General features: G+C 37.5%; 1 protein-coding gene across 3 annotated transcripts in view; it reads left to right on the top strand.

Annotated features, from left to right (window-relative positions):
* The window catches only part of LOC121295511 (zinc transporter ZIP11-like), a 135452-nt gene that overhangs the window by 25937 nt on the left and 81874 nt on the right, over window positions 1-27641 (top strand). For 2 of the 3 annotated variants that reach the window (XM_041220209.1, XM_041220212.1), the window contains one exon: window positions 26350-26488. In XM_041220209.1, the coding sequence (XP_041076143.1) occupies window positions 26350-26488 (139 nt within the window). The remainder of the gene's footprint in view (window positions 1-26349; window positions 26489-27641) is intronic. The other variant, XM_041220210.1, reaches the window with a different exon arrangement.

Genomic DNA, 27641 nt, shown 5'->3' on the forward strand with positions numbered 1-27641 from the left:
TCTTATCAAGAAACTTGCAGAAGGTTTAAATTTCCCAGCAACATATTAATCTGTGGGGGGCAAGTTTCTTTTTTACTAATGTGACTTAAAAGCTTTTATTGCCAGAATGAAACCGTAAAGGCTAGTGCTGCATTTTAAAGGGCTTCTTTAGTCTGTAGTCCACAATATAATTAACAAGGTTTTTCATTTAACCTGGCTCCTCTGCTCCACGTTAATTCCTGAGTGGGCTAATTATTAAGGCAGGATCATTTTATAATGTAGGGTCCCCATGTGAGGTTTCAAAAAGGCTAGATGGAAGGGAAAATAGTGTCTTATCTGTCTTGTTAAGAAGGGGTTGATTTGATCAAAGCACACCCAGCTGAGATATGACACAAATGCATTTCAGTGCTTCAGTGGAAAATCAGGTGTTTTCATAACCGTCTTAGACTTTTGAATAACTTTGGTGAACCCGTGATGGGAATGTCATTTTGGTTCTTCCACTTTTATTTATTTACTTATATAAGCTTTGTTTGCTAGAAATGCGTACAGTTTGTCTCAGGAATTCTTCGGGGTTTTGAGTGCCTGTGGGCCATGACAGTTACTAAACCGTTAAGCGTAAACAATAATCGCAGCTGGAAACCTTTTTGACATTTCATGGAAGAAGAGGGCCTGCTTGTTGCTATAATTGTTGCCAGCTTTGGATCAGACATAAAAAAAAAAAAAAATGAAAGGTTGAGCTGAACTGCAGTGCTTGTGTATTAATCTTAGGTTGTATTTGAAACATATGTCACAAAAATATGAGCATAATAGTTAGCTTCGTTAGTATTCCTCCAGCTACTGAAGCAGCATTTTAAATGATTATGCCAGAAACAGGGCACATACAGTGTGCGTGAATTTTCTGTGGCTGTAACACAGGCTGTTTTACAAACCAGTGTGTTGCATTAATTAGTCATTTTTGTTTCGCCCTGTGTACTGTTATGGGATGTAATGTGATTATACTGTAGAACAAGTCATTTCAAACTACAGACATACCAAACAGAATGTATGTATGTGACTACAAAAAAGGGGAAATATAATCTGGACCAAATTTTATTGCGTGCTTTTCTCTCATCTTCTCTTGTTTTTCACAATTGTTCTAATATTTTCTGTATTGCATTATTTTGGGATCAAAATTGGAAACTCTAAGTTGTCATGATTTTTTGAATATAAAGGAAAAATTATGCACCAAATTAAGTCGTAACTTGACAAGTTTTTCCTAACAATTTATTTTTTCCCAAAGATTTGGAGGAAGAAGCTTTGAGAATATTGCCCTGCATGTTTCTTTTGTTTCCGACAAGTGAATGAATGAGTTGAACTTTTGTCTAACCAGAATGAAAAGGAAATCCTAAAAGACAATGCGTATTATCTCTGACAAACACAAACCTGGCGGTTGCCTCTGTATATTTCAGACAATATTTCAGGGAGGGAAATAAGACAGTTTATCTATTCCTGATTTTACTATGTGTATCAAGACATACCTTAGCCTGTTTGTTACATATACACTGTGGCTTATCAAGCTTGTAGTAAAACTTGCAATGGTGAAATGGCTATGCAATAATCATTTATTTCCATCGCTGATATTTGTCCCAAAACTGACATTTCTGTAAAAGGCAAAGTGAGCGCCATCATTGTAGGCAAGGGAATCTGTGCTGTTGGAAGTTTATAGTAATGAATTGAAGTCATGTTTGTAGTCAAGAGCAGACAAACACGTTTATTACAACTGTCATGAGGGGCTTCTTATTTATCAAAAGAGCCTGGGGGACTTAATCAGACCCTGCAATTCCAGGAATAGCCTTCATTCTGCAACGTGCCACCCCAGTGGATACATCCTCCACAGAGTGTCTTCTTTTATAGATGCAAATTAGACATTTAATTTCAAAGACATTCAAATTAATTCTGAAACTCCCTGGATGCAAACTTAGTTTTAGAGAGTGACAGTTGGGTTTTTGCAAAAATGTTTGAGTGCTCTCGGTGTTTTGTCGCCATGTGGCAATCTGTTATCAATACAGTCTTTCTGTTTGCTTTATTAACACTAACATTGTAATAAAAGCCAGGCAGTAAATAATATGATGGTTGCCGTGGTGTGTGGTGGAAAGTACACAACAGATATAATACAGCACTCAGTCAGTCAATAACCAAAGACATTGCCATTCATTCTGTTTGAACAGTGCAGCTCTTATAACAGAAAATCACTGAAGAGAATTTAGAAGTATCTGTTCCTTTTGGCAGCGAAGAAACGGTATGGCGTGAACGCAGGCCAGGTTTACACCACACCCTGGCGAGACCTGCACCTCTTGTTTTACTTTTTCAGTTGTTGTTTGCTGGTTCGCTTGATCCAAGCACATTATGAACAGGGCTCCAAATAGTTGTGTTCTTCCAGCCTTGTGAGAGAGGCTGTAGGTGGTCCAAGACTGCTTGTCATTACCACTCTGGTCTGGAGTCAGTTGGCTGAGAACACAAGCACAGAGGGGTGGATAACGAGTGCCTCCGCTCCCCCGTGGAACTGAAGGCTGGTAGCTGCAGGGCTACACACTTTTGACCCAAGCATCCACAAGGATATTGTACCCCCTAAGTTGTCCTTGTTGCCTTCACAATAGGGAGCTCATCCAGAACTTGCTGCACTGTTAATACAAAATACAATAATTTGCTTGACACTGACTGCTGTGTTTGACAGCACATTAAATTAATTGGATCTGCAGATCAGTAAAACGCAAGTGAAGCAGATGTTCCTATAGGAAGTAATAACTAGGCTTGCTACATTTCGATATTAATTGGTAAAGCTTGTTAAACATCAAATTCCCCAAAAATTTGTTTGCCTGAAATAAATGTATATATTTTGTACCAAAAAAAAAATTTAGAAATCATTTATAGTTTGTTTAGTTTTTATACTTTCTGTCTGTCCGGTCTCCGTTCCACTCTGAATGGCTAAAGGTCGCTGTCAGTCATCTCAGTGATCTGTTAGTATAGTTTCACTGTCGCTGTCATTTCACCCAGTTCTGACAGATCTCGTTGACTGAAGCACTGCAAGAATGCTCTTGTTCGTTTAAATGACTGTCAATCATCGAGATCTGTACTGACTGTGCACTTTCATTTGCCAGCTCAAGTGCCTGTCATTCAAAGTGCCTACTTTTGAAGTTAGCAGATTAAGGTGTAGGTAGGCTTTTGCTAGGTGTACGGTGACAATTACTAGTTTGATTTGAAAATGGGGCACCAAGAGGAGAACACTTAATGAATGTTGTGCACAATCCCCTGACTGAGATCTCCACGGCAGGACGAAGCAAGCCCGTCTCCCTTAACTTCCAGTGACTCCAGCTGTGCTGACGAATAAGTGCAAGTTAGTTCTGTTCAACTGTCTAATGTTTTGTTCTGTGCATATTGTTTTTACTTGTAAATTTATGCTATAAAAGTCTGTGTAATACATTTTTATATGCTGTGTTTTCCACGGTTTATTTGAGACAATTTTTTTAATTTGTGTAGGATCTCTATCTTTACAAGGTGTTAGAATTAGAATGTCGGTACATGGTTTTGTTGCATGTTGAATATGATAGTGTTAGAATTAGAATGTTGGTAACCCTGGTTTTGTTGCATGTTGAATATGATAAAGGGGCTTCGCTAAATGACACATTTCTCAATGGCATGAAAAGTCTGTTTTTTAATTTTTTAATTTTTTTTTTAAGCATAAAGGTTGATTTCACCCATTCTCTGCTTGAATTGAAAAATAAAGATCGAAAAAAATCTGGTAAATTGTTTCTAAAATAAACGTTGATATGGCAAAAAAATAAATAAAATGGAATAGTAGCAAGCCTAGTAATAAACAATGTATGAAATACTTTGCTGTACTTCCCTTCTCACACACACAGACACACAACATTTGGATTAGGTTTTGAAACTAATTCTGGGGCGAAACTACCTGGTGTGACGATGAGCAGTAGTGAGTTATAGCCTAGTATGAAAACCTTATTTGATTTTAACCCATACAGGACTTGTCAGATGTGGATACGCTTGGAGCAGTGGGTGCTGTAAAATGAAGGAAAAATTCTTTGTTGTGTGTTCACTTGATCCCTGCACACATCTGTTGTATTTACCCAGATTATTATCTACAGCTTTGTGTCTGTGCAGAAAAAGTATTAAAGCGATTTGTCAGTTGTAAGAAAAGCAAGCATCTTCTTGTTGCTGGGAGAGGAACATGCCTGAGGGGACGGGGACGGGGGGACCTGCAGGCTTGAAACAAGGACATTCAGAACAAAATTGTCTCACTCTTTTAACTCTGTGTTGGAAATTTACCAAGTGCTCTTGTTTATCCCTTCAGGTGATTTTCTTTGGGGAACGCAGCATTTAAAAAAAAATAAAAAAAATAAAAAAATTAAAGACACTATGCATTATTCGCACAGCCTGGTGTTGCATTTTACCACAGCCCGTTAAATCACAGGATACATGCATTGCGCTTTTACACGGATAGAAACAATACAGGACTCGCTAGCTGTGATTTGACCATGAGTTCACTGTGTGAGCAATACAGCCTTCAGATTAGATGGAGCGCTAATAGCAAGTTCATGGAACACTAACAGCTAACCGGCGAAAAGGAAAGAAAAACAATTGTGTTCCCACTAGAATGGAGCAGTCCCCTCCCTGTTAAAATGATTGCATGAAGTGTGCAATGGGGGAAGCAGCACAGCTTTGCTCCAGTTAACTGAAAAGGTGCGGTTGGATTTCACTTAGGAATGGGGCACTAAGGCACTCAGTCCAGTAAAGCGTGGCATATGGATGTGTTTTCCAGCTGAGCAGCTCTCGGCTGCTTCCTGAACAGGAAGAGGGGATAATGCTGTGAAATTAGCTTATTAGCCTTGCCTTCGTGAAAGAGGGAGCCTTCAAATTAAACATTCGAACATGTGAGGGTTTGCAAAGTTGTTTAGCCTGTTTTTATTTTAGAACAGCTAGAAACAAACTCATTACCTTGAATCACTACTTTAATACATTACAAAATCCATGGCAGGCAGACAGGGTTAATGGTGCATTAATTTTTAACGCAGCGTTTTTGCATTTCCAGTAGTTAGAATACAGATAGGCTTGTGATATATAGTTTAGAGGCTCAAAGCAAGCTGTGTTTTAAATGTAAAAACGTCTAATTTAAGAATATCTGTTAAAACATATCCTTCAACATGTCTCTATAGTGTTGAAAAGTACTTCTCTGTATTTGGTATTTAAAGATATTATAAAACATTTTTTGATAAAGGCAGGTGGCCTGGCTTGCCTGGCTATGGCTGTTAATTTTTTTTTTTTTATTATTTATTTTTTAAATAATAATCCAATATATCACACTTTGTAATGGTAGGACTTTGACTGAAATTGATCTGGCTGCTTATAAAAGAATTGTCTGAGTACAATGAGTTTCAAACAATGAAAAGGCAGCATCTTTGTGACTAAAGCCAATAAAGTTAAATAAAGTTAAATAAAAACATGTAATCCATATTTTGTGCTTTATGCGAGGCTCTTATGGAAACATTTGCTGTCCTTACAAAGGTAACACAACATTCTCCATGCAGGACACATTGTTAATAAAACAATGAACAATCCTCTCCCTACACTGAAACTCTAACCTTAAGCTCAGTATCCTATACTCCAGTCATTACACATCTAAAGTAGCTCATGTTTACCAGTGAAGAAGTGTTTTTGTTACTTAAAAAAAAAAAAAAAAAAAAAAACTGAACAGAGGTGCTGACTTCCTCAGTTGTCCTGACAGGAACATTCCGTGGTACTGTGAAACATTTACAGCAGAAGCGTAAATACATTTTTGACCATTAAGGAGAGTTTGTGTAAAGAGTAAAAACCTTTCATTACTTTTTGTTCAGAATTAGAAGCGTAAGCGTTGCGTTTGTGAAACATCTTTCTAGTTCAGGAGTGCTTCTGCTCTAAAACGCTTTCGGACACACATTCAGGTCTTGTAGTTTGATAGTGTTTTCACAAGTCCACATTTCCAAACCCATGAAAGATTTTTATTAAACCCTTTTATTCTAGTTCCAGATCCATATCTTATGCTTTTGTTGCCACCAGTTGTAATTTGAAACAAGAAAGTTTATAGAGCACAAGACCTGAGCTCTCTTCCCTAAAGTTCTTGCTCCACATTTTTTGTGAAGACTTTATCATCAGTGCAAGAAATGGGAGTTTTTGGAAACATGCTGAGTCTGCCATGGGGAACCTTCCTCTTAGCCTGTCTTTGAGAGCGGACCAGTGGGAATCGTTTTGAGACTAATTTCCCTTGTGTCTTAAGCCAGATTCAAACCAACTGTGACCACTGTTTGAACCTTCTCCCAAATGTGTCTTCTATTAACTAATCAACCTGGTAATTTAGAAGCTAATAAGAACCAGTAATTTAAGTATGAGAGTGCAAGAGGGTGATGTTAGTGACCCTTATCATTATAATAATAATAATAGTAATAATAATCTTTTTTTTAATAGAGTGTTTTTCATGTGGTACATCTCAAAGCGCTTTACAAGCAAAATCACAACAAACAGTCAGAAATCAAAAGTAATAATTTAAATAATATGTCAGAATTTCAGTAGATACAAATTCAGTCGTTCTTTAAAAATACCAACGGTTCCTGAGTCCTTAATTTCAAGGGGAAGAGCATTCCAGAGCCCAGGTGTGTAACTGCAAGATGCCCGATCACCCATAGAGCGGAGCCTGGTTATAAGGACGCTTAACAGTCCAGAGGCTGCAGATCGCAAGCTACGCACAGGAATATGGCTTGTTACAAAGTCTGAAATGTAACTTGGAGCCAGATTATTCAAAGAATTATAGGTCAACAAGAAGATTTTAAAATCAATCCTCCTCCTAAGAGGCACCCAGTGCAATAATAGTAAAGCCAGAACAGGTGTTATATGTTCACAGGTTTTAGAATTCTGTACATAATGTGGTAGAGAGAGAATAGGTCATAGTCAAGCAATTTTACGGAGGTGAAAAAATGACACCTTGGTGACATCCCGCACATGATATTCAAAGGTTAAACTAGGGTCAACCACGGTTCCTAATTTCAGAGCTTGACCTAATTTCAATCCCATCAATAACCATATTAAAGCTATCAAGTTTGCGCAATTGACCTTCAAGAATGTAAACCAGCAAGCAAGGATTTGTATATCTTTTTTCATTAAATAAGTGACAGCGGGTAGATTGCTAGCAGTAGAAACTGAGGTAAGAATACAAAAATCCCTGTCCGCTTTAAAAAATGTGCATGCATTCCTTTTAACTTCATTGCAGTTCATGTCACAGTAACTTGACATTCATAAGATGTTAATAAGAAGAACATGGTTGAGACTTGACGTGCCATTTAGCCCTTACCAGACAACCTGCTTTCCCATACCAGCAAACCCTTTGGGGTTTCGAAACTCTTCTGGCAAAACCCTTGAAAGATTTTAGTTTTTGAAAAGTGACTTCAGGTTCAGTGTGCATGCAGTAAAATGTAATAAAGTGTGAAAGACAGTTGTGTATTGATTGACAAAGGTAGGTTCTGCGATAAGGTCTGAAAGTTTCTGAGGATTTAAGGTTCAGGTCATATTCACCAGTACATTAGGTGTCATTTTAAACTGTAATTCATTAATAATTCTCCATTTGCTTTCAGCCATGTTCTCAATGTTTCCCATTCTTTTGTGGATGCTTTTACTGGACAATAATAAGAATGTCAGGCCCTCTACAGTACAACATTCCCTTTGTAGATAATTTCCACCTCCATATAATAATATATATATATTATATATATATATATATATATATATATATATATATATATATAAAGCAAATAAAGCACATGTACATGTAATAGGTATCATCCTGTAGGAATACTTGGAATATCTTTCAAAGTAAAATGGAAATTTTTACACTGTGTGACACGATCAATATAAGCTTGCTTTTTTAAAAAATAAAAAATAAAAAAAAAAAAAAAAAAAAAAAATAATATATAAATATATATATATATATATATATATATATATATAGATATAATAGTAATTAGTGGAGAAGATTAAAATTTGATTGTGTAATGCAGTATGCTTTTAGACTGTATACCAACCAGAGTATTTTCCACCCATTAACCATAAACATGTATTAGACAGCTTCACATAAATGAAACACAGCCTGTTTTGTTTGCGGACGTGAACTCCATTAGGTAGGACAGAGGGACATTTTGGGTTATAACCAAGCCGTCAAAAGGCTCTGTTGAAATGCAAAGACACAGGCATGAATTGCTCAAGAGTGAATCTAAAACTGATGGGAGGCGATGATGGGAGGCTCCCATCATTGGATTGAAATAAACCTCATTATGTGCACTGTCGTGATAAAGGGGTGTTCAGCTTTATTTACTGCTGTTCCTGTCATTGCGTTCCATAGATGTCACATGCTTAGGGAATGTTGAGGAAGGATGATGATTTTATTGGCACACGTGATTTCTTTTAATGACAAACATTATATGATTGATGAACCTACTCATAAGTCTTTTAACAAAGATTATTCATTTTGTAAGAATGACAGCAAGTGACAGTTGACAAATACTGCTGTGCAGGCAACTGGAGTAGCAAAAATGTAATACTTAAATTTCATTAAAATAAATGAGCCACATGGAGGTATGTTGTGTAGCTATCAAGACTGGTTATGTAACAGTAACTGGGAGTAGCACTGGAACCCGTTGGATGTCTCTGTAATAAATGTAAAATACACTGTGTCTTGCAGTGGATACTAGAAGTACTCTGTAGTATTTAAGCTATTTTCTATCAGTCGCTTAGAAGAACATGCCTCTGGCATTCTGTAGCTTGCAGCTTATGGAATGAATGGTGACACATCCCAGGCAGCAAATATTTTAGCAGGACCTGCAATGGTCTACTTAAAGATTAGTTAAGTAACTTTTCCCCTACATATATACACAGCCCAGGTTTACAATAACAAGGCTCATCAAACAACACATTTCACTGTAGACAGCCATTTGTTGATATATATATATATATATATATATATATATATATATATATATACCTTCTACCTAAAAAAGGTAACATATTTCCTGTCCCATTTAATTCTCTGCCATTGTAAATTCTCTGCCTAAAGGAACAGGAACTTCGTTTAAAAGAACACCTTTTTGGCACCGCTAGCGATTCGCTCACAACTGATACAGTACAGTAAAGTACTCGTCCTCATTAAACTTAAATTGAAATGGTTTAATCATGAGAGTGTCTTGAGGCACACTGATTGGTTTAGTAAATCTTTCCAGAACCAGCGTATCATGAGGTAGGCTTGAGTGGCGTGTGCGGTGACACAGAAAACAAACGTCACGTGGGCCAAAGTAAAACAGAACAAAACACAAGTAATGTTTAAATGGGAACCTCAGTCTCACAGTTGGCAGCAATTGTTTTTCTTTCTCGTACTCACAGTATTGTTTCACATTCCTCTTCTTAGCTCTCTTCCCAGACAAAGGGTCTTTCCTGACTTTTATAGTTTGTGGCTGGAGCCCAATTAATCAGTAATTAACTATTACTCAATTAAAGCTCCAGCCACATTCACACATACATTTTGTTGGGAGGAATTTAACCTCCTCCCTGCCGATCTAAAACACACACACACTCACACACACACACACACACTCATATCATTGCCTCGTTTTCTGATTTCCACAAGGGCACTCATTGCTACAAAATGGCATGTAAACATACAGTGAAAAGCACAGCTGTTTCTTTTGCTACAAAAAGTTGGAAATTGCTCCTGAAAAAAAACCTGAATCAGACACAAGTCGTCGAGCAATTTGGTTGGTTTCTTCCCCGTTTTGTTAAATAATTTTGTGCATATCTTGAACAGTGCTCCTGCACAGGTATTCAGAATTAATCTAGAGCTGATACTGCACTTTCATGTGTGTATGGGTGCTGTGTTAATTTAGTTTGACAGTTTGTCTGTTGTTTTGCTGTTATAGTTTATTAACATAAGCTGTTGCTTTTTCTTTTACTTATTCTGTTCATGTCATATGTTGATGCACATGCGTCATGACAAGTAATAAATATTTATTTATTTATTGATTTCATATTGTGTCTGGTGGTCAACTCCTCCTCTTAAAAAATACTTTGGCCAAGAGAACACTTCGCTTGCTTCCTGAGGTGTGTTCTCTTAGACTACTGTGTGTGTGTGTGTGTGTGTTTGAAATACACAACCCTCAGTTTTAATCTGCACAGCTCTGAATAGAAATTTACACAGGAATTGACCATATTTGGGTTTAGATTTTAATTAATTTCCAGCAGACTGTACTTGTACTCTACTGTAGCAACCCTTTCAATGTTGTGCTGACTTACTACTTTGTTCTAAGACTTAGAAACCCTCACCGAAGGAGGAGGCTATTCAGTTTTTAGCAGAAAAATATATAATGTACAGCATATTCCATCATACATTGCCACTGTGAATCTGTACCTAATACGGAAATGCAGACTGCAGCAACTTGGAGAAAGCATGGAAGTTTTACTCGTACTATTATCAACCCTTTATTCTTGAGCACTTGGTACTCAGGAGGCAGAAACCCGAAGTAGCCAGCCAAAGGGGTGTTGTGTATTGTTTTAATGGAATTCAGTTGCAGAATTTGCTGCTGCCGTCTTTCCAGTTCTACTGGTAAATGTGAACTCCATCTTAATGGGCACTCTCCTAGTAGAGCAAATAAAGAAATACATAGACACCAAAGGAACAAAGCTCTCTTCGCGGATGCATTGTGAAGGGGGTCACAATAGACCATAATTTTACAGTTTTAGTCCATGTACAGTAAAGGGATTTTCAGACACTAGGCTGGATAGCTTTTTGTGAAGTATTCTGGGAAGCTTTATTTAAAGGTAATTGCAGATACTTTTTTTGCTCTGTGTGGGAAATAGGACTCTTGCTCACAGCCAGATTGCAGGTAAGTATTCTCGCCATGTCATTGCATCTAGTACTTGAGTATTTCAGTAATGTCATTAAATGTACATTTCCAGGCAGGCTAACTTGCTTTGCTTTTCCTTCCAGGTTCAATAAGTGACAACAACATTTAGTAGCATTTGTCAATTCTTATACGATCTTATACAATATGATACAATTTAGAATTGCATCTTAAGACTTTCCTTTTCCTCTGACATATGTAAGCTTTATAAAATGATCAGGCCCCTGTACATTAACTGTATGTTAACAAATACATTGTTACTCCCTTGTGGCTGGCTGAAAACTCCTGAACTGGTTAGTAACCTATAGTTCATGTTAGGCTTATTAATGCTGTGTTGTCAATTCTGATAAACTTATGGAGGTAAATGCTGCTGCTGTGACTGCTGTATTTCAGCTCTGACTTTTTTGTACATGGACATTTTAACTAATTTTAGAATTCTTCAGTTGAGGGAAGATGTAGTTCCTTTATAAAAACTAAATGGCTTATTTATGTCACTAATCACCAGGGCAGGTTGACCATACCCTTTTACCAGGCAATCATTTCAAGCTCGTTCTGTTCCAATATCAAGCTACGAAAACAATGCAGAGAGAGATTTAATTAAAAGCCAATTATGGGAAACTAATGTTTAAATTGCATTGAATCCACTAGCAACTGAAAAAGCTGGAGATTCGTTTAGTCTTGCCTTTATTTAATTTACTTCCACAAACATTGGCTTTTTCCTGACTCAGTCGTACGGTAAGTATCAGCCTGTCTTCTGATCTCGCTCCAGATGAGTGGAAATATTCCATTGCTCACAGAGCAGCTTTAATTTCTATACAGAGCGTCCTTGGTGGTGTATAAAGAATCAAATCAATTCACAGTTAGGCCATGTTGATAGAAAATTGCACATGTACTAAACTTCACTGTGTGACTCCTTTTTTTGATGTGTTGGGAGGTTAGCAAATAAAATGAGGATCACTGTGTATCTGCACCAAATATGTTTTCCATTTACAAGAAATGCAGAATGAATGAGTGGCACATCTGTTATTCATTTCTGCAATGGCGAATACCAAGACTTGTACCACCACGTTGTCTGTTCTCCTCTCAACTTGTTCAATCTCCCTGCTTTGCCCCTTTAAACACTTGATACTGTTTGTTTCGCTATGAAAATATACCTTTGCCCTTCCTTTAAAGTATGACCATGTATTTTTGGTGGTGCTGTCAGCAGTCAACCATTAAAAAATTATGTGTATGGATTTTTTTTTTTTGCGACAGAATGCTGATGTCAGTAAAGTCCTCGAAGGTCTTACTCGTCTTCCGTGACATATTTTCAGTTCTATAAACTGTTTACCGTGAGTGCCCAGCCTTTTACTCAAGCCAGTTTGCTCTATTATTTCTGAAGCTTCTTGATATTTCCGCTGACCTGTGCTGCCCCACTCACACAGGAGCAGATCAATACAGCCTCCTTGTTGCTTTGCCTGTTTATTTCACAGGCCACTAAGGCAGTCCTCCTGGATTGCTCTCATACTGCATTTTGATTGGAAAAAGATGAAAGATTATATGATTTAAAGGAGGAGAGCGGTCTGGAGAGCTCTTCTTGTATAATCGTGTGTAACAGAAACTGCAACCTGCAGGGGTTACATTACTGTTGATGAAAGGTTAAGGTAATAAACACAATTCCTTGCAATGCTGTCGACAAGAACACTGCATACATTTATATTATAGACAGAAAAGAAGCAGCCTGTTCATTCTTGTGATTGTGAATAGTGGAGTCTAAGCTTATTTGTACACTAGGACATCATAGGTACTGTAGCACACTATGACAGTAGCATTGTTAATCCTAAAAAAAATGTGAGTTTACCCTGTCCTTCTTTTTTTTATTTTGACATGGGTTTGCAACAAACATCAAAGTGACATGCCAGTTGGTGTCTTGCATCATGAGAACCGTACCATACTTAAACACACATTGTATTTAAAAGGGTGTTTCCAGTGATTTTACAATGATATTACAGAAAACTTCTAATTGTACTTGGCTAATCCTGGCCATGCGGGTTTACAGCAGATGTAACTGGAGTGCTCTACTTGGCATTGCTGCTCAAGAAAAAGAACATTCCATTCCGTTCTGCCTACAAGAAGTTGTTGTAAACATAGCTATAGTTAGCTATCCTTGTGAAGGAAGCTTTTGTTTTTGTAAACCTGCCGTTTCAGGTGCAGACTTCACATATCCGTGTTATTTGTTGTATCTAGATATTAAGAACATAATGCTTGGTTCACTGCTGAACTGTGTGATTTTCTTTGTCTAATTTATTGTGGAAGCTAAATACGTTGTTGACCTTTACATTGAATTAATATAGCTGACATATTAAGACCATGTGACTAAGGTTCCTGGTGTACACTTTTTTTCTGTTAATATTTGGTACACAGCTTTATTCTATGTTCTATACCACAGTTGTCCAGTGAAAGTCCTAGTAATCTGTACACAGATTTTATAAACACCATTATAGGTATTGTCCAGTGAAAATACACTACGTTGGTTTAACCTCTGGCCATATCAAATGATGCAGATCATTTGCACATTGACCTAGGAGTCCCTATATACTAGTCATAATCAGCTGCATCATCTTTGGAATAATAATAATAATAATAATAATAAAAAGCCTGGGCAATTTGTACCTTTATCCTTTTAATAAGATTAAAGTGGTTTGACTGCCAGTTTTGATTCCACTGCCCTAAAGCAAACTCAGGTCGTGAAATTGGTTTTTGGCACAGGAAAACAGGGAGCAATAGAAGATGCTTTAGTATCTTCTCTTATTAGCTTGTTATTTCAGCCCAGCAGGCACGTAGCAGGCTGTAAATAATCCCAGTGCAATGTCACCAACCCTTTTCTGTTCCTGCTCTTAACTTGACCTGCTGGTGCTGTACTACAGATCCTAGTATTGAGGCAGCACGACCTTTTGAAGCTGTTTTGCACCTTTGCTTCCAACCCCAGCCCGACTCAAAAATGTATAGAAATGCATTGTAAGAACAGTTAGGCAAAGGTAATCTATTTAATAGTGAATTTCTAATTTCAGCCTGACATCACGTGGGGCATTTATACTACAACTATCCACTTCATCCTTGCTGAAATTTCAAAAGAAGCCTTGAGAGGCTGCCAGAAGAGAACTGTTTTTATTGTGGACCAAAAGAATAAATGCGTTTTCCAAATACAGTGACTCTTCTACTGTTTGTGTGAAGAAGAAAAAGTAGTAGATGATGTATAAGTTCACATGATATTAGAAAACTTCTAGTAATGGTTTAAGTGTTATCTGTTATCTGTGCGAGCTTTAAACTTTAGAAGGTTTGTTATTGTTTCAAAGAGGTAATCACAATTGTTCGGCCTTATCTCATTGTTCGCACCCGTGAACTTGCCCACACTGAGAGGACAGAAAAAGCAATTGCGATTGAGGTGTAATTACTGTAAATGACAGAGTGTTGTTCATTTGTGACGTTATCTCCTGTTTCTGATGTGGCGCACACATGAAAAGTGACGAAGAGCTGCACCTGGTATTATAGGGTGAATAACGACATTGTAGTACTTTTGGAAGTAGCCCTTTTAATGGTCTGTTTTCAATGGACATCCAGGAAGAAATGTCCACAATCTCAACTCCAACAGGCATGTTTCTTTCTGCAGAGATTCTTGAGTTTCGGTACATCCATTTATTTAAATAAATCAACAACGAGTACAACTAGAACCGTGGCATACAACACTGCATCCAAGACTCTGAAACACTCATCAGTGGTAAATGTATTAATACATTAAAAGGAACATTGTAAATTCAACGACACATTTTGCCAATGTCTTTCTCAGTGAAGACTCAATGTACTCAAACACTTTTGAATTTTAACATTCAGTACTAAATAGGCAGTACAGTATTACACAAAACCTGGATAATTTGCAAGTTCATCTTCTGAACCTAAACCTGGAGATTTTGCTCCCTTTTAAATTATTTAACTCAAAAGTTTGGGAACAAGAAGTTTCTTCCAATAACTTTGTGTCCAACTTGACACCTCCCAGGCAAACTCCATGTGGGAATTGCCTTTGGAAGAATACAAGGTGCAGAGTGTATTCTGAAGCAGCTGCCACTCCAATGCCTGTTCTCTGCGCTCCATGCCAAGGGATCAGTACTGAATGCTCTTAGACAACTGATGCTTTAAGTTCCCTTCAAACACGACGTCGCTGCCTACAGATGAAGTGGTCCTGTGGATTTACCTCCTCTTTCGGGCTTGATTGGCAGTGAAAACATTAGAGAATTCCCCCCCCCCCTCCCCTTACCTTCTCCCTTGGGGTGAACTCTTTGAATCAATGCACTCAGGTTGTCTTGCAGGCCACCAAGTTTTTCTAATTGGAGCGAGAAGGGTAATAGGAAGACCTGAAACCCCTGCCAGTGCACAGCTTAATATTTAACCAAGTGTTTGGGCATTTTCTTGCAATGTTTACTGTTAGATTTAATTAAGAGCTTGCCATCTGAGGTTAGGGGATATTGATTTCCACTAGAAATGGCCCTCCCTTAATATAGTAATTATAATTTTCTGTTTGACCCCTTTCAAGTTTTAAAACCACGTGTGTCGTATCCTGGCCTAGATCGATGTCTTTGAATCCCTATACCGCTGTTTTAAAGATAATTAGTAAATAAAAAGGTAGCTTTGAATTACACCCCACCCATTCAGAATGCACTTTTCAATTCCATGCATTTTAAATAGTTAGAATCCACCTCTGATCAATACACTGTCGACCTGGGAGTGGACTCTTAACCTGTAGCATTATTGCACGGAGCTTGGCTCAGATTAATTTAACACAGGACTAATTGCTTCCACCACCTATAGTATAGGCAATGCCTGGAGCAGATGGAAGTGATTTTCTGTCTTGGTTTAAAGGTTCCATGCGAAAGAACTAGGGCTGCAATAGCAGATGAGTGGCAGCTGCAGATCCAAGATTGTGTTTGAATGCATGCACTGGTGATTCATTTGTATCTACAATCCATATTGCATTGTGTTTATCTTCATACCATTGTGGGGATTTTTTTAGATTTATTATGCCACGACTACTGCTTTTTAAGTATGTACACCATTAACACAATAAGGGCAATTAAGCATGAAAACAAGAAACAACTTTTAATGGAACATTAAATTTAGAGACTCTTTTTTTTTTTTTTTTTTTAATCTCATCAAAGTAGAAAAAACCTATATTCCAGGGTGAGTCTGTTCCACATAATAAAGGTATCCTCTGGGAAACATCAGTTTTAGTTTGGTTACTTTGAGGATATCATATAGGTAATGAGTTTCATGTTTGTAATTTGACAGGTAATTTGCCAATTACTTGTCTGAATAATTCTCGTCTCCTTATAGACTTTCCTGAGATTAACATGTAATTTCCATCTCTTATGTGCCCCACTCATTATGCCCAGCCTTTGGAGGGAAATGGTTGGCCAGTTTCCACAGCAACTGTCCTCTTTCTTTTTCTTTTAATTCATGATGGGCGAATCTGTGTTCCTATTTTCATTAGGCCCTGTGCTGTCACTCAGAACAAATTTACTGCATTCAAGTCATTATTTATTTACCTGGATGTAAAAAAAATCTATTGATTTGCTAATACACTATCTCAGGGTGATTTGTGGGTGAGCTGTGTTCATTAGTAGTTTTGGTCCAGCAAGGTGTTCCCATTTCTGATAAATATCTTTTCCTGCTTTGTGTAATTTTTCTTTTAACTTTAATTTGTGGTATTCTGATTTTCTTCAAGAACCTTTCCTACTGCTAATTAAGAGACAACATACAGTCACCTCCAAAGTTATTGGCACCCTTGATAAAGATGAGCAAAAAAGGCTGTATAAAATAAACAACACAGGTAATGAGCTATATTTTATGCTGAAAACAAAAATTAAATCTGCATTAACATTCTACTTTTTTTAAGTACATCTCAGTCTTAAGGAACTGTGTTGTGGCCTTCCATGGCTTCCTTTTTCACTGGGGTATAAAAATGAGGTAACATGCATATAAAATTTGTCATCCATCACCATGAGGAAAGGCAAAGAACTCACAAATGAAAAGAGCCAAATGGTTGTTGACCTTCATAAATCAGGCAGTGTGTACAAAAAAATAGCTAAAAACCTAAATATACCACTTACCACTATTAGGGCAATAATTAAGAAGTTCAAAACCAGTAGAGCAGTGGTAAATCTGACTGGTAGAGGTCGCAAGTGCATCTCGCCCCCACGCACAGTGAGGAAGATGGTTCGGGAGGCAAAGAAGAATCCAAGGACCACAGTGGGAGAATTACAGAATTTGGTTGCAGTTAGACGCCATCTCCATGCCAATAGCCTATTTGGAAGGGTTGCCAGAAAAAAGCCTTTATTGAGAGCAAGCAAGAAATATAAGCGCCTGGAGTTTGCTAAACAGCACTGGCACTTGGATTGGAACAGGGTGCTATGGTCAGATGAGACGAAAATAGAGCTCTTTGGCCACGCATATCAGTGGTGGGTTTGGCGTCAAAAGAAAGATGCGTATGCAGAAAAGAACCTCATACCTACTGTAAAATATGGTGGTGGATCTTTGATGTTATTGGGCTGTTTTGCTTCCACTGGTCCTGGTGGCCCTTGTTGAGGTCAATGGCATCATGAACTCTACCAAGTACCAGGACATTTTAGCCAAAAATCTGGTTACCTCTGCCAGGAGGCTGAAACTGGGCTGCAAGTGGATCTTCCAGCAAGACAGTGACCCCAAGCACACATCAAAATCCACAAAGAAATGGTTAATTGACCACAAAATCAACATTTTGCAATGGCCATCTCAGTCTCCGGACTTGAACCCCATTGAAAACCTGTGGTTTGAATTGAAGAGGGCAGTCCATAAGCGCAGACCGAAGGATATCAAGGATCTGGAAAGATTCTGTATGGAGGAAGGGTCTAAGATCCCTTCCAATGTGTTCTCCAATCTCATAAAAAATTATAGAAAAAGGCTCAGTGCCATTATTCTTGCAAGGGGAGGGTGCACAAAGTACTGAAAACAAGGGTGCCAATAATTGTGACACTTAATATTTTTGGAAATAAATTTATAATTTGAGAAATAGAAATTTGATGGTGTGACTAAAATAGTATTTTTTACTAGAGGCTGCTATACCTCCAGCTGACTCGACATACCCTTTTCCTTTTTAGCAGTGGCATAATGACACGTGGCATAATGCTACATTCATGAATGTAACCACTCCAATTGCTGCAGGGTGTCATTTTAATGTATAATGCCATCAAGATGATGAATAGGGGACCAGTTTACCAGTCAAAGCAAGATGCTTTTTTTATTTTAAGTGAAATATCATGTCTAGCGTAGAATGCGTCCAACTTTTTTTTTTTTTTTTTTTTTTTTTAATTTAGTCAACCTTTCTTAAACCGTAGGCAGGCTATCAAAACCTTGCTTAATTAAGAAAACAAAATGAGTACTGGGAAGTTTTCTGTACAAGACCCATAATGGTACTATTGGAGAAGGAATATAATTCTACTGAGCGTCAATGTGCTACAGAGTGACTGTTTGGAAAACACTAAAAGACTTCCAAAACTCATTCAACCCTAAACTTTCCCTATTAGCCATTTTAGCATATTAAAGAAAAACTGGATGATTGCTACCACTTATGGTAAAATTGCTTCTGACTACTATTTGCTGCATTTTTTTTTTTTTTTGTTCCTCAGTAATAAGACGACTATTATAGTGTGCTAAACCTGGACCCAATAGTTAGAATTAACAAATTATCACCCAGCGCACTGTAAACGCCATCATAATAAAATGCTTGCTGACAACAAGCAGCTGTTAAAAGAACATTTCCATTCAAGTACACTTAAATACCACCGCAGGCTATAAATCCGGTGTCTTTCCTTTGTTTCTGACTGAAAAATTCACAGCTTGAAATGAATGAAACATGTTACGAATATTTTTAGCAAGGTTCAGATTGCGATCATGGCACCAACCGTATCACTTCTTGAATGGAAAGCTCTAGAATGTTGCTCAGCTAGATAATATTTAGAACTTTGGGTTAATATGTAAATTTGTCTGCTGTTGCAGAGTGGAGAGAATGACCCAAGATGCAGCATACTGTTATTGGAAGCAAGTGAAGCAGTAAGCTTTTTCTTAATTAGACTGGATAGTGGAACATTATACTGTACATTCCTATAGCTTATACTTCAACTAAGAGCTAAGTACCTGTCCAGATATATACATAGTCAATTTCTAACTAACATTTCCAATCTGTTTCATATATCCATTTTATTTATCTCTTGTGACATCCAATACATTTTAATATGTCAACCAAGAAATAAATAATTATAAAATAATTGAAAAATAATTATTATCAGGGCACAACACTGTAATTATATGAATACTTGTACTAAAAATAACACAGTGATTCACTATCTGTTAAAGAAGGAACCTTTTGGGTAGTCATTTGCATAGTAATAGAATAAAGCCGGGTGTAGCCCTGTCTCCTCCTGCAAGTGCTTATATTTTCTCAAATAATTACTCCAGGAAATTAATTATCAACCACTTTTGCGTGTTTGAATTTTAATCATCCGCACAGTTATTTTGAGCAGCAGTTTCAGTTGTTGCTGTCAGAGCAAATTATCATCAGTACTGGTCTGTGTATTGCACGTTATGCATTTAGTCTGGCTGTGGCACTGTCTTAAGGGGTTACCTTGCAACTGACCAACTCTTTCTGCTTTAACCCTTTGCCAACTCTGCACTATTATAATTATTCTAAAGAATTTGAAGAAAAGTAAGTGGTCAAAATGTCATTTATGTTTTTTGGTTGTTCGGCCACTTAAGCTGTGGCGCTGAAAAGAAGGCTGTTTTTTTTTTTTTTTTTTTAGCTGTCAGATACTGTTACACAAGTTATAACTGTGAGTAACACACTGATTGATGTCTGTAACTTTTTATTGTTATAACTGGGTGTACAATTTTGACTGTTGAGGACTGTTCGACAGGTTAATGAAGTAAAAGTGCATGGTTTGGCTCAAACCAGCCACAGTAGAGTGACTCTCAGATACCAGTCATTTTTGAAGTGCACCAAAATTTTTGGTGCACTTTCAATATTTTTTGAGTTAGTAGTAAGAAGTAAAACATTTGAAGTGTCACTCAATTTAAGGTTTAAAAACTCATATGAATTATAGAGAAATATCTCAAACAGAATTTAAAATGACTGCAATATATAATTGTATCGGTAGACATACTTTCCAAACAAAAAGTATGGTAGATTGAAGTGAGTTGATTGGACATATCCATTAGTTAACTAAAGCCCAGGGGAAAGGGTTTGAAGTAAAACCTATTGCCTGACTTTAATGAGTAGGTAGATCAGTGTCTGTAAAGTGGGTAGCATTTTAATCCAACTTACTTGGAAGATTAAACATTGAGAGTACTAATTAAAAGGTTTCTGTTTGAACGAATATACTGGTAAACAAGAGCAGATGACAGACTGGTTGTTCTTGTTGGTTCAGAACGTTGTGTGTGATGTGCAGTGCTTATATATTGATTAGGTCATAGACTGTATCTGTGCTTATTTTACTTAAGGTCATTTTATGTATATAGCCAAGGCTGAATCTCTTGTATTATTTAAAAAACAAGAAACAAACAAAAAAAAAAACATTGCTGTCTCTTAAAATAGGACATTTGATTTAACATCTCAAGGAGGTTAAGTGACTTGCTCAGGGTCACAGAGTGAATCAGTCAGTGGCAGAGGGGGGGGGGGGGGGGGTTTGAACCGTTGACCTTCTGGTTACAAGCTCTGGACTTGGACCACTGGACCACACTGCCCCCTGACCATCTCTGTCCTTTACATTCTGTATAAAGTCTACTTCTGTCCGTGAAAATGATTCCTAGATATGCATACCCCATGAATGGGACACATTGTGTTTTCTTTCTCCATTTAACCCATTCTTTGGCACACAACAAGCCTAAGAGAATGTATTAAACTTCTGCATGCGAGATTCGGTGCTCTGTGCTCTAAGTAAAAGGTCTGGGCATTGTCGCAAATTCATACAGACAAAGCAGTGGAGTTAATATTGGTCAGAAGGTGGTGCTGTGGTTCTGCATCAAGAAGGGACTCGGCACTCTATTTACCGCGCAGTGCCATGTGGACCTTTATACACTTGGGTTCTGGCCTCCTACATCTGTTACATTTATGACATTTGGATCGTAAAATTTTAGGAGCACAGCTGTGACCGGAGATCTAAGAACAGTATACCAAAAATACAAAGCGAAAGAGCCAGTTAGTAACTGGAGGGATAGCATCCATCTGGATACTTGTTTTCCAAATACAGTCACCTCAGCATCAGGGTATTGCGCAAGTCGGAAGTGCTTATTATCTTGTGCTGGTTTGAATATACCAATGTGCTTCAACCCAAACAGATTGAAGATTTATAAATGCAGTCAGCACTGAACTCCGTATGTCAGGGTTCTAGAATCATTGTACCTTTTAGTCATACATTTATATACACATTAAAGGTGTACCTGATGGCATTATCTTACATTTCATTAGCTTTATCTTTACTTCTACAGTCTCCCGTTTCAGTGTGTGTGCTGTGCTTCTTGGGATAGGACACACATCAAAAACATTTATGTCATAACTCCATATGAAATACATATACAGTACTTGCACGGAGAACACAGAGTTTACATAGAGCAGACGAGTGAATGGTTTCTCATAAAATGCTGTCCTTGTGATGGTCTGCTACTCAGACATGGAAGAAAGTGCAGGGTCGATCTGTGCGTCTGTTATCTGCGCTTTGTGTGGATAGACAGCCGTCCACGGCAGTCATTCGGTCCGATATCACTCTCTCTTCCAGACCCTTCAATCATTTCTCCTGGTGAACTGAGTGGCTGTGAAAGATCAGTAATCAACAGCATTGGATCCTGGCTCAGCTAACAAGCTGTGGAAACGATGCTGATTTTGTATTGAGAGTTGTTTAAATCATTGCTCGGGGTGGTAAACCATAACGAATACAAACAGCACAGGGTCTTTCTCTTTTATTCTCGCCGGTAACATGGATTTCAAGGGGCTGTATAAAGATTCCTTTGGGGTGTTACATATATCTGTAAAGAGCTTATCCAACTGTGTTCAAAACTTCTTTTGACATTCTTTACCACATGTTATTGAGACTGTCTACAGCTGTAAAAACCTTTGCATAAGTCTATTTTCTAGGTATTTTTAGGGGGTCCTAAAAAGGGGGGAGCTATTTATACACCGGTGTGACCTATAGGCTTTTTCCTGAAATTGTTGCCTCAAAAAAGGGGAGGGGGATGGAGACTTATACACCAGTTTTTATGGTATATGAATTATGGTATACATTATTTAGATATTTTATTTAGCATCATATAATCAAAGAAACTGCATGTTACTAAAAGCCCTGTTCCTCTTTTTAATTTCTTTTTTCCTGATACGTTTTAACAATTGAATTTTTAGTTTTTTTTTAAATATTATTGCAGATATTTGTAATTTCCCCACCGCAATACTCCTTAAATAAACAAATAAATCAAAAGCTTTCCTTTTATGTTTAGTGAAATCTGACCTGGGGGGGGGGGTCTGGTGCTTAATTCAGATTCTGTAGTTTTTTTTAAATCCCTTTTTTTAAAACCCTATAGCTCAGTCAAGAACACATAAACAGAATTACAATATCATCAGTCTGTATCGATCACATCCAGGTTTTCTGTGAATGAAACTACACAGCGGTAGGATGCATATCTGAGGTTGTGAAGTAAGTTGTCATTGATCTTTTCACTCTGGTTCATTTTTCGCCGTGTAATGACCATGTGTGCAGAAATTTGTCACATTTCAATATGAAAATCAGCATTTCTCATGGTTTCCAGTACTACTAGATCTTGAGGGATAGGTACATGTATTTTTTTTTGTGATCAATATAAATCTAGGCAACAGTACAAGCTTGATATTACCCTAATGCAGTCAGTTCCACAGGATCTAATAGAAACAGACAGTTTTGGATAATATGTGAATGTGTGAATTTCGATCCTGGGAGCTTTGTTATACATTCTCTTGTACACAAGGGCACCAGTGAAAGGTCAGCCTGATTCGCTTTATATAAAACCCTCTTGACCGTCAGAGTGTAATTATTATTGGTCATTTCCGCTTTGGTCAGGTCTGTATTCACACCTGCGAAGCACAAATATAGGCATATGGATTGTAAAGTGTGTGTTGTTTCTGTGTGTTGAATAAGTCATTTTAGGCCAGTACACAAACTCTGACCAGACTAGGTATGTGCTAAATATTAAGAAATATTGCTTACTGAATGAGAAGCGATGTACATTGAACAAAGACAACGTCTGCAATAAGAGAGAAGAGTATACTAGGTATTGCACAGTGCACTCTCAATTTTATTGTCTGACTTGCACATCAGAAAAAGCATTAAATATCAAAACACTTAGTGACAGGCCCTTATACAGTAAGTAAATTGCTGAATGATGGGGAGGGAGCACTGTATTTTACGTTATATAGTTGAGCTGTTGTCTGATAAAGCTGCACCAGATAGGATGAGCAGTTTTTAAGGATACCTTTTATTGCTGTAATGGTATGATATTTATTTGTGTGTGTCTATGTTCTACTTTTTTATTTTTCATTGTCAGTCCGGCTTGTTTTAAGACATTGTGTTTTTGAAAGAATATTCCCTGACGTGACCTGACAGCTTAATTTATTCAAATAACATTACAGTGCTTGTGTAAAGGATGAAAATACTGTGATGCAGTTGAATCTGCACAGCAGAATTCACAGAACTGTCTGTTTCTTTATGCAAACTAGTGCCTAAATGTCATTTCCATTAGCGTTTTTGATTGCGTCAGTTAATGCACAAAGCCAGTCGCAGTCGAGCAAAGCGCATCACTCAGCCTGCTCGGTTGATTGGGATAAGTAATCTACAGTGCTCTACCAAACGGTGTATTGTTGGAATCATTTACAATTATTGAAAGTTTTGCCGTATCACTTCATAATGCAACCTCACATTTTCTTTGATCAATGCATCATTGATCTTCAGTGCTTCGTTTTATAAATAACCAACTGCCCCAAAACCTGCTGGTTAACTGGCAGATTCAGTGCAGTTGAGTGATGGTAAGTTACGCCTTATCTTGGAGCCATGCATAGTGCCACTAAGATATGTTCTGCAAGCTGTAAGTGGACAAGGAGGCAATCTGTTCCATCGTGATGGAGTGAAGAACAATTTATCTGCCTTCCAGTTTCTAGTTAGAGCAGGGAGCATATCCAGAAAATAGTAATGCATGTTTCAGGGACAATGTGCTGAAGATATTTGATAGGGGGGATGGGGTGACCGGGGTGACTTTTTTATAGGATATTCTAGGATTGATAATCACATTTTCCAATAACTTATAATTAGTTACTGGTACAATTGTAACAGATGAATAAGAACAAATGAAATGATCTGATGTGTTGAATTTCAGTAAGGAAGCTAGGTAAGAATGTACAATTTAGTATTTATTTATTGGTAGTGATTAATAATGTATTATTGGTTTGGTTAAATCTCCTAGCCCCAATTTGTATTTATTTATTTTTGTATGTGTCATGCTATACTTTCTAAACATGAGGCATTAGAGAGTTTAAATAAGTAATTAAAAGCAAGTAAAAAACAGTGGTGCTCAATTTGTGCACTGTTATTATATCAAAACCCACCAGGACTGCTTTGTTGTTGTGTGTTTGGAAGCCTTGTTAGTGAGATCACTGGAACCCTGGATTGTCTGATGTTTGAAAAAGGGAAGGTGGTCTGGATTGATCAAGGGAAAGGCAGTTCAAATCGTGTTGTAATTATTCACCTCCTCTCTTGCAGTTCATACATGAGGTCCTCCAGGCGCAGCTGGTCTTTGGGGGTTGGGTGGGTTATTTCTAGACAGGTGGGAATCGGAGATTTCCATGTATTCTGTGGCTTCCTTTCCACGTGAGCTGCCTCGATAAGCAGCCAAGCTTGGTGGTGTTCTGGTTTGTTTAAAGGCTGTGATAATCTCCAAGGATTGCTAGTGTGTAAATCAGATTCATGTCTTGTGTGGAGAATTGCTTGTTCCTATGCATAGTAATGAGATAACACTCCTTAGGAATGCAGAACAGAGGCAGGGCTAAATGAAGTCACATTAGTTTGAAGGATTATTTCACACAGCGAAAGACCCCTACTTTCCCCACCACCCACTCACACCAATTTAGATTGTACTGTTCTATTGATTTAAGTCTGACCAGGCGTTCAAAGCGTGTGATTATCATTATATATGTAAATCAAAACATTTGTCAACACAATTATAATTTATTGTCATTACCTACTTGTACCTCAAAACTGTACTGTATACAGTATAGAAGACCACATACTTTTTGGAAATTCATAAATACTAAAAAGATTGTAAAATACATGGGCTCTTTTTTATTCTGTTTATTGGTTTTGTTAAGTAATACATAGGTTCTTTTATAGGTAATGGTTATTCTATATTTTCTTTTGACTTTAAAATATAAAATTTCTAAATATATAACATTTGTCAGGAATTCTAAACCCTAATTGGGGTATATATATATATATATATATATATATATATATATATATATATATATACATACATACATACATACATACATACATACATACATACATACACACACACACACACACATATACACAGCTCTGGAAAAAAAGCTCTGTTTGGGTAAAATGAACATTTTTGTTTTATTCTATAAACTACTGACAACATTTCTCCCAAATTCCAAATAAAAATGTTGTCATTTAGAGCATTTATTTGCAGAAAATGACAACTGGTCAAAATAACAAAAAAGATGCAGTGTTGTCAGAGCTCGAATAATGCAAAGAAAATAAGTTCAGATTCATTTTTAAACAACACAATACTAATGTTTTAACTTAGCAAGAGTTCAGAAATCAGTATTTGGTGGAATAACCATGATTTTCAAGCACAGCTTTCATGCGTCTTGGCATGCTCTCCACTAGTCTTTCACATTGATGTTGGGTGACTTTATGGCACTCCTGGCGCAAAAATTCAAGCAGCTCGGCTTTGTTTGATGGCTTTTGACCATCCATCTTCCTCTTGATCACATTCCAGAGGTTTTCAATGGGGTTCAGGTCTGGAGATTGGGCTGGCCATGACAGGGTCTTGATCTGGTGGTCCTCCATCCACACCTTGATTGACCTGGATGTGTGGTATGGAGCATTGTCCTGTTGGAAAAACCAATCCTCAGAGTTGGGGAACATTGTCAGAGCAGAAGGAAGCAAGTTTTCTTCCAGGAAAACCTTGTACTTGGCATATAACTTGTAACTTGATATATATATATATATATCTCACTGGTTGTTTTCTGGTTCAGTACAGTGAATTAATTTGCAACCCTGCCTGTGTGCTTTGTTTTTAGGGTGCCGGAGAGGACCCCCATCTAGCCTTCGGGTTCGGTCAGGACTACAAGCCAGCCAAGGAGAAGGAGGACCCAGCCTGCCTGCAGACTGATGACCAGGAGCTGTCTGTCAGGATAGGTAGAACTAGACTGCATTCAGGCAAGCATCCTGTCATATACCAACGTACCGCAAACAGAAGGAATTCAGGGAAACCAGTCAGCCGCTGCCCTAGTGTTATTGTGCAGGCACGGGTTTATTGTGGTTGATTTATCAAATCTTCCACTGCAGGTTTTTTTTTTCTTTGATGGCTTTTTCTTGGTTCTTCTCAACCCAATCAATCGGGTGATTCTTTTTTGGTTTATCTTTTTCTTTTTTTCCTGCTCTTGGGGTTTTCGTTTCAGTATATCTCAAACAAATAAGATGGAAATTATCTTCAACTAACACACCATTATTTAAGAACAGATAGAACTTTTCAGTAAGGAATTTGATACATTAATAATTTTGAGTAGGCTTTCCTTCTCCAGTAATCACTATTGAGTAAAAGAATCTCCCTAGTCCTGATATTCTTTTAATTTAAATTAATGTGTGTGGTAATTTTTGGGATTAATCTAAGAGGTATTTCCATGTTTGGTTCTTTTCCTTATAAGAATACATATTTTAGAAGAGGGTGCATGCTTTCAATATCGGGGTTCAGAATTTGAGATGTATTACGGTGTCTACCACGAGACCTGTCAATGAACTCAGTAACTCATGTTACGTGTGTTCTCATTAGAGAGTCACACAGACCACAAATTCAGTATTAGGATTTTGTATAGTATGTTAGAGAAGTACTTGTTAAAATGAAGCAGTTGTTGCGCAGTACTAAATTGAGTGCTGCAGGGATCATTTTGGGCTTTAGTTGTAAACTGGTTTACCAGGCACAGCAATCTCATTAGCTCTGTGCCTTGAATCGGTATTGATAGAAATGGCCATTTTTGTAATGCCAAGCATGGTCAGTACAGGTTTTCAATTCATTTAGCCACGGTTAAATGCCAAATTCTGAACCCAGTGACCTTTACTACAGGGTGCATTTTTAATACTGAATTTCTGAACTAGCATTGAAATTCTTCAAAGATAGAGTGCCCCATTTTTTTTTGATATTCTGAGAAGACTGTTCGTGCTATCATCAAGGACACATGCACGCTTTAAACATCTTGGACATATTAATTTAGCTTACAGTCTAATATCCTTGCCATTCTAAACCTACAGCACTATGTGATGCAGTTGGAAGTTTAATCTTTGGCCAATATTGGTGGAAAATATTGGAAAAATG

The sequence above is a fragment of the Polyodon spathula genome, chromosome 20, assembly GCF_017654505.1.
Source record: "Polyodon spathula isolate WHYD16114869_AA chromosome 20, ASM1765450v1, whole genome shotgun sequence".
Taxonomy (NCBI): Eukaryota; Metazoa; Chordata; class Actinopteri; order Acipenseriformes; family Polyodontidae; genus Polyodon; species Polyodon spathula.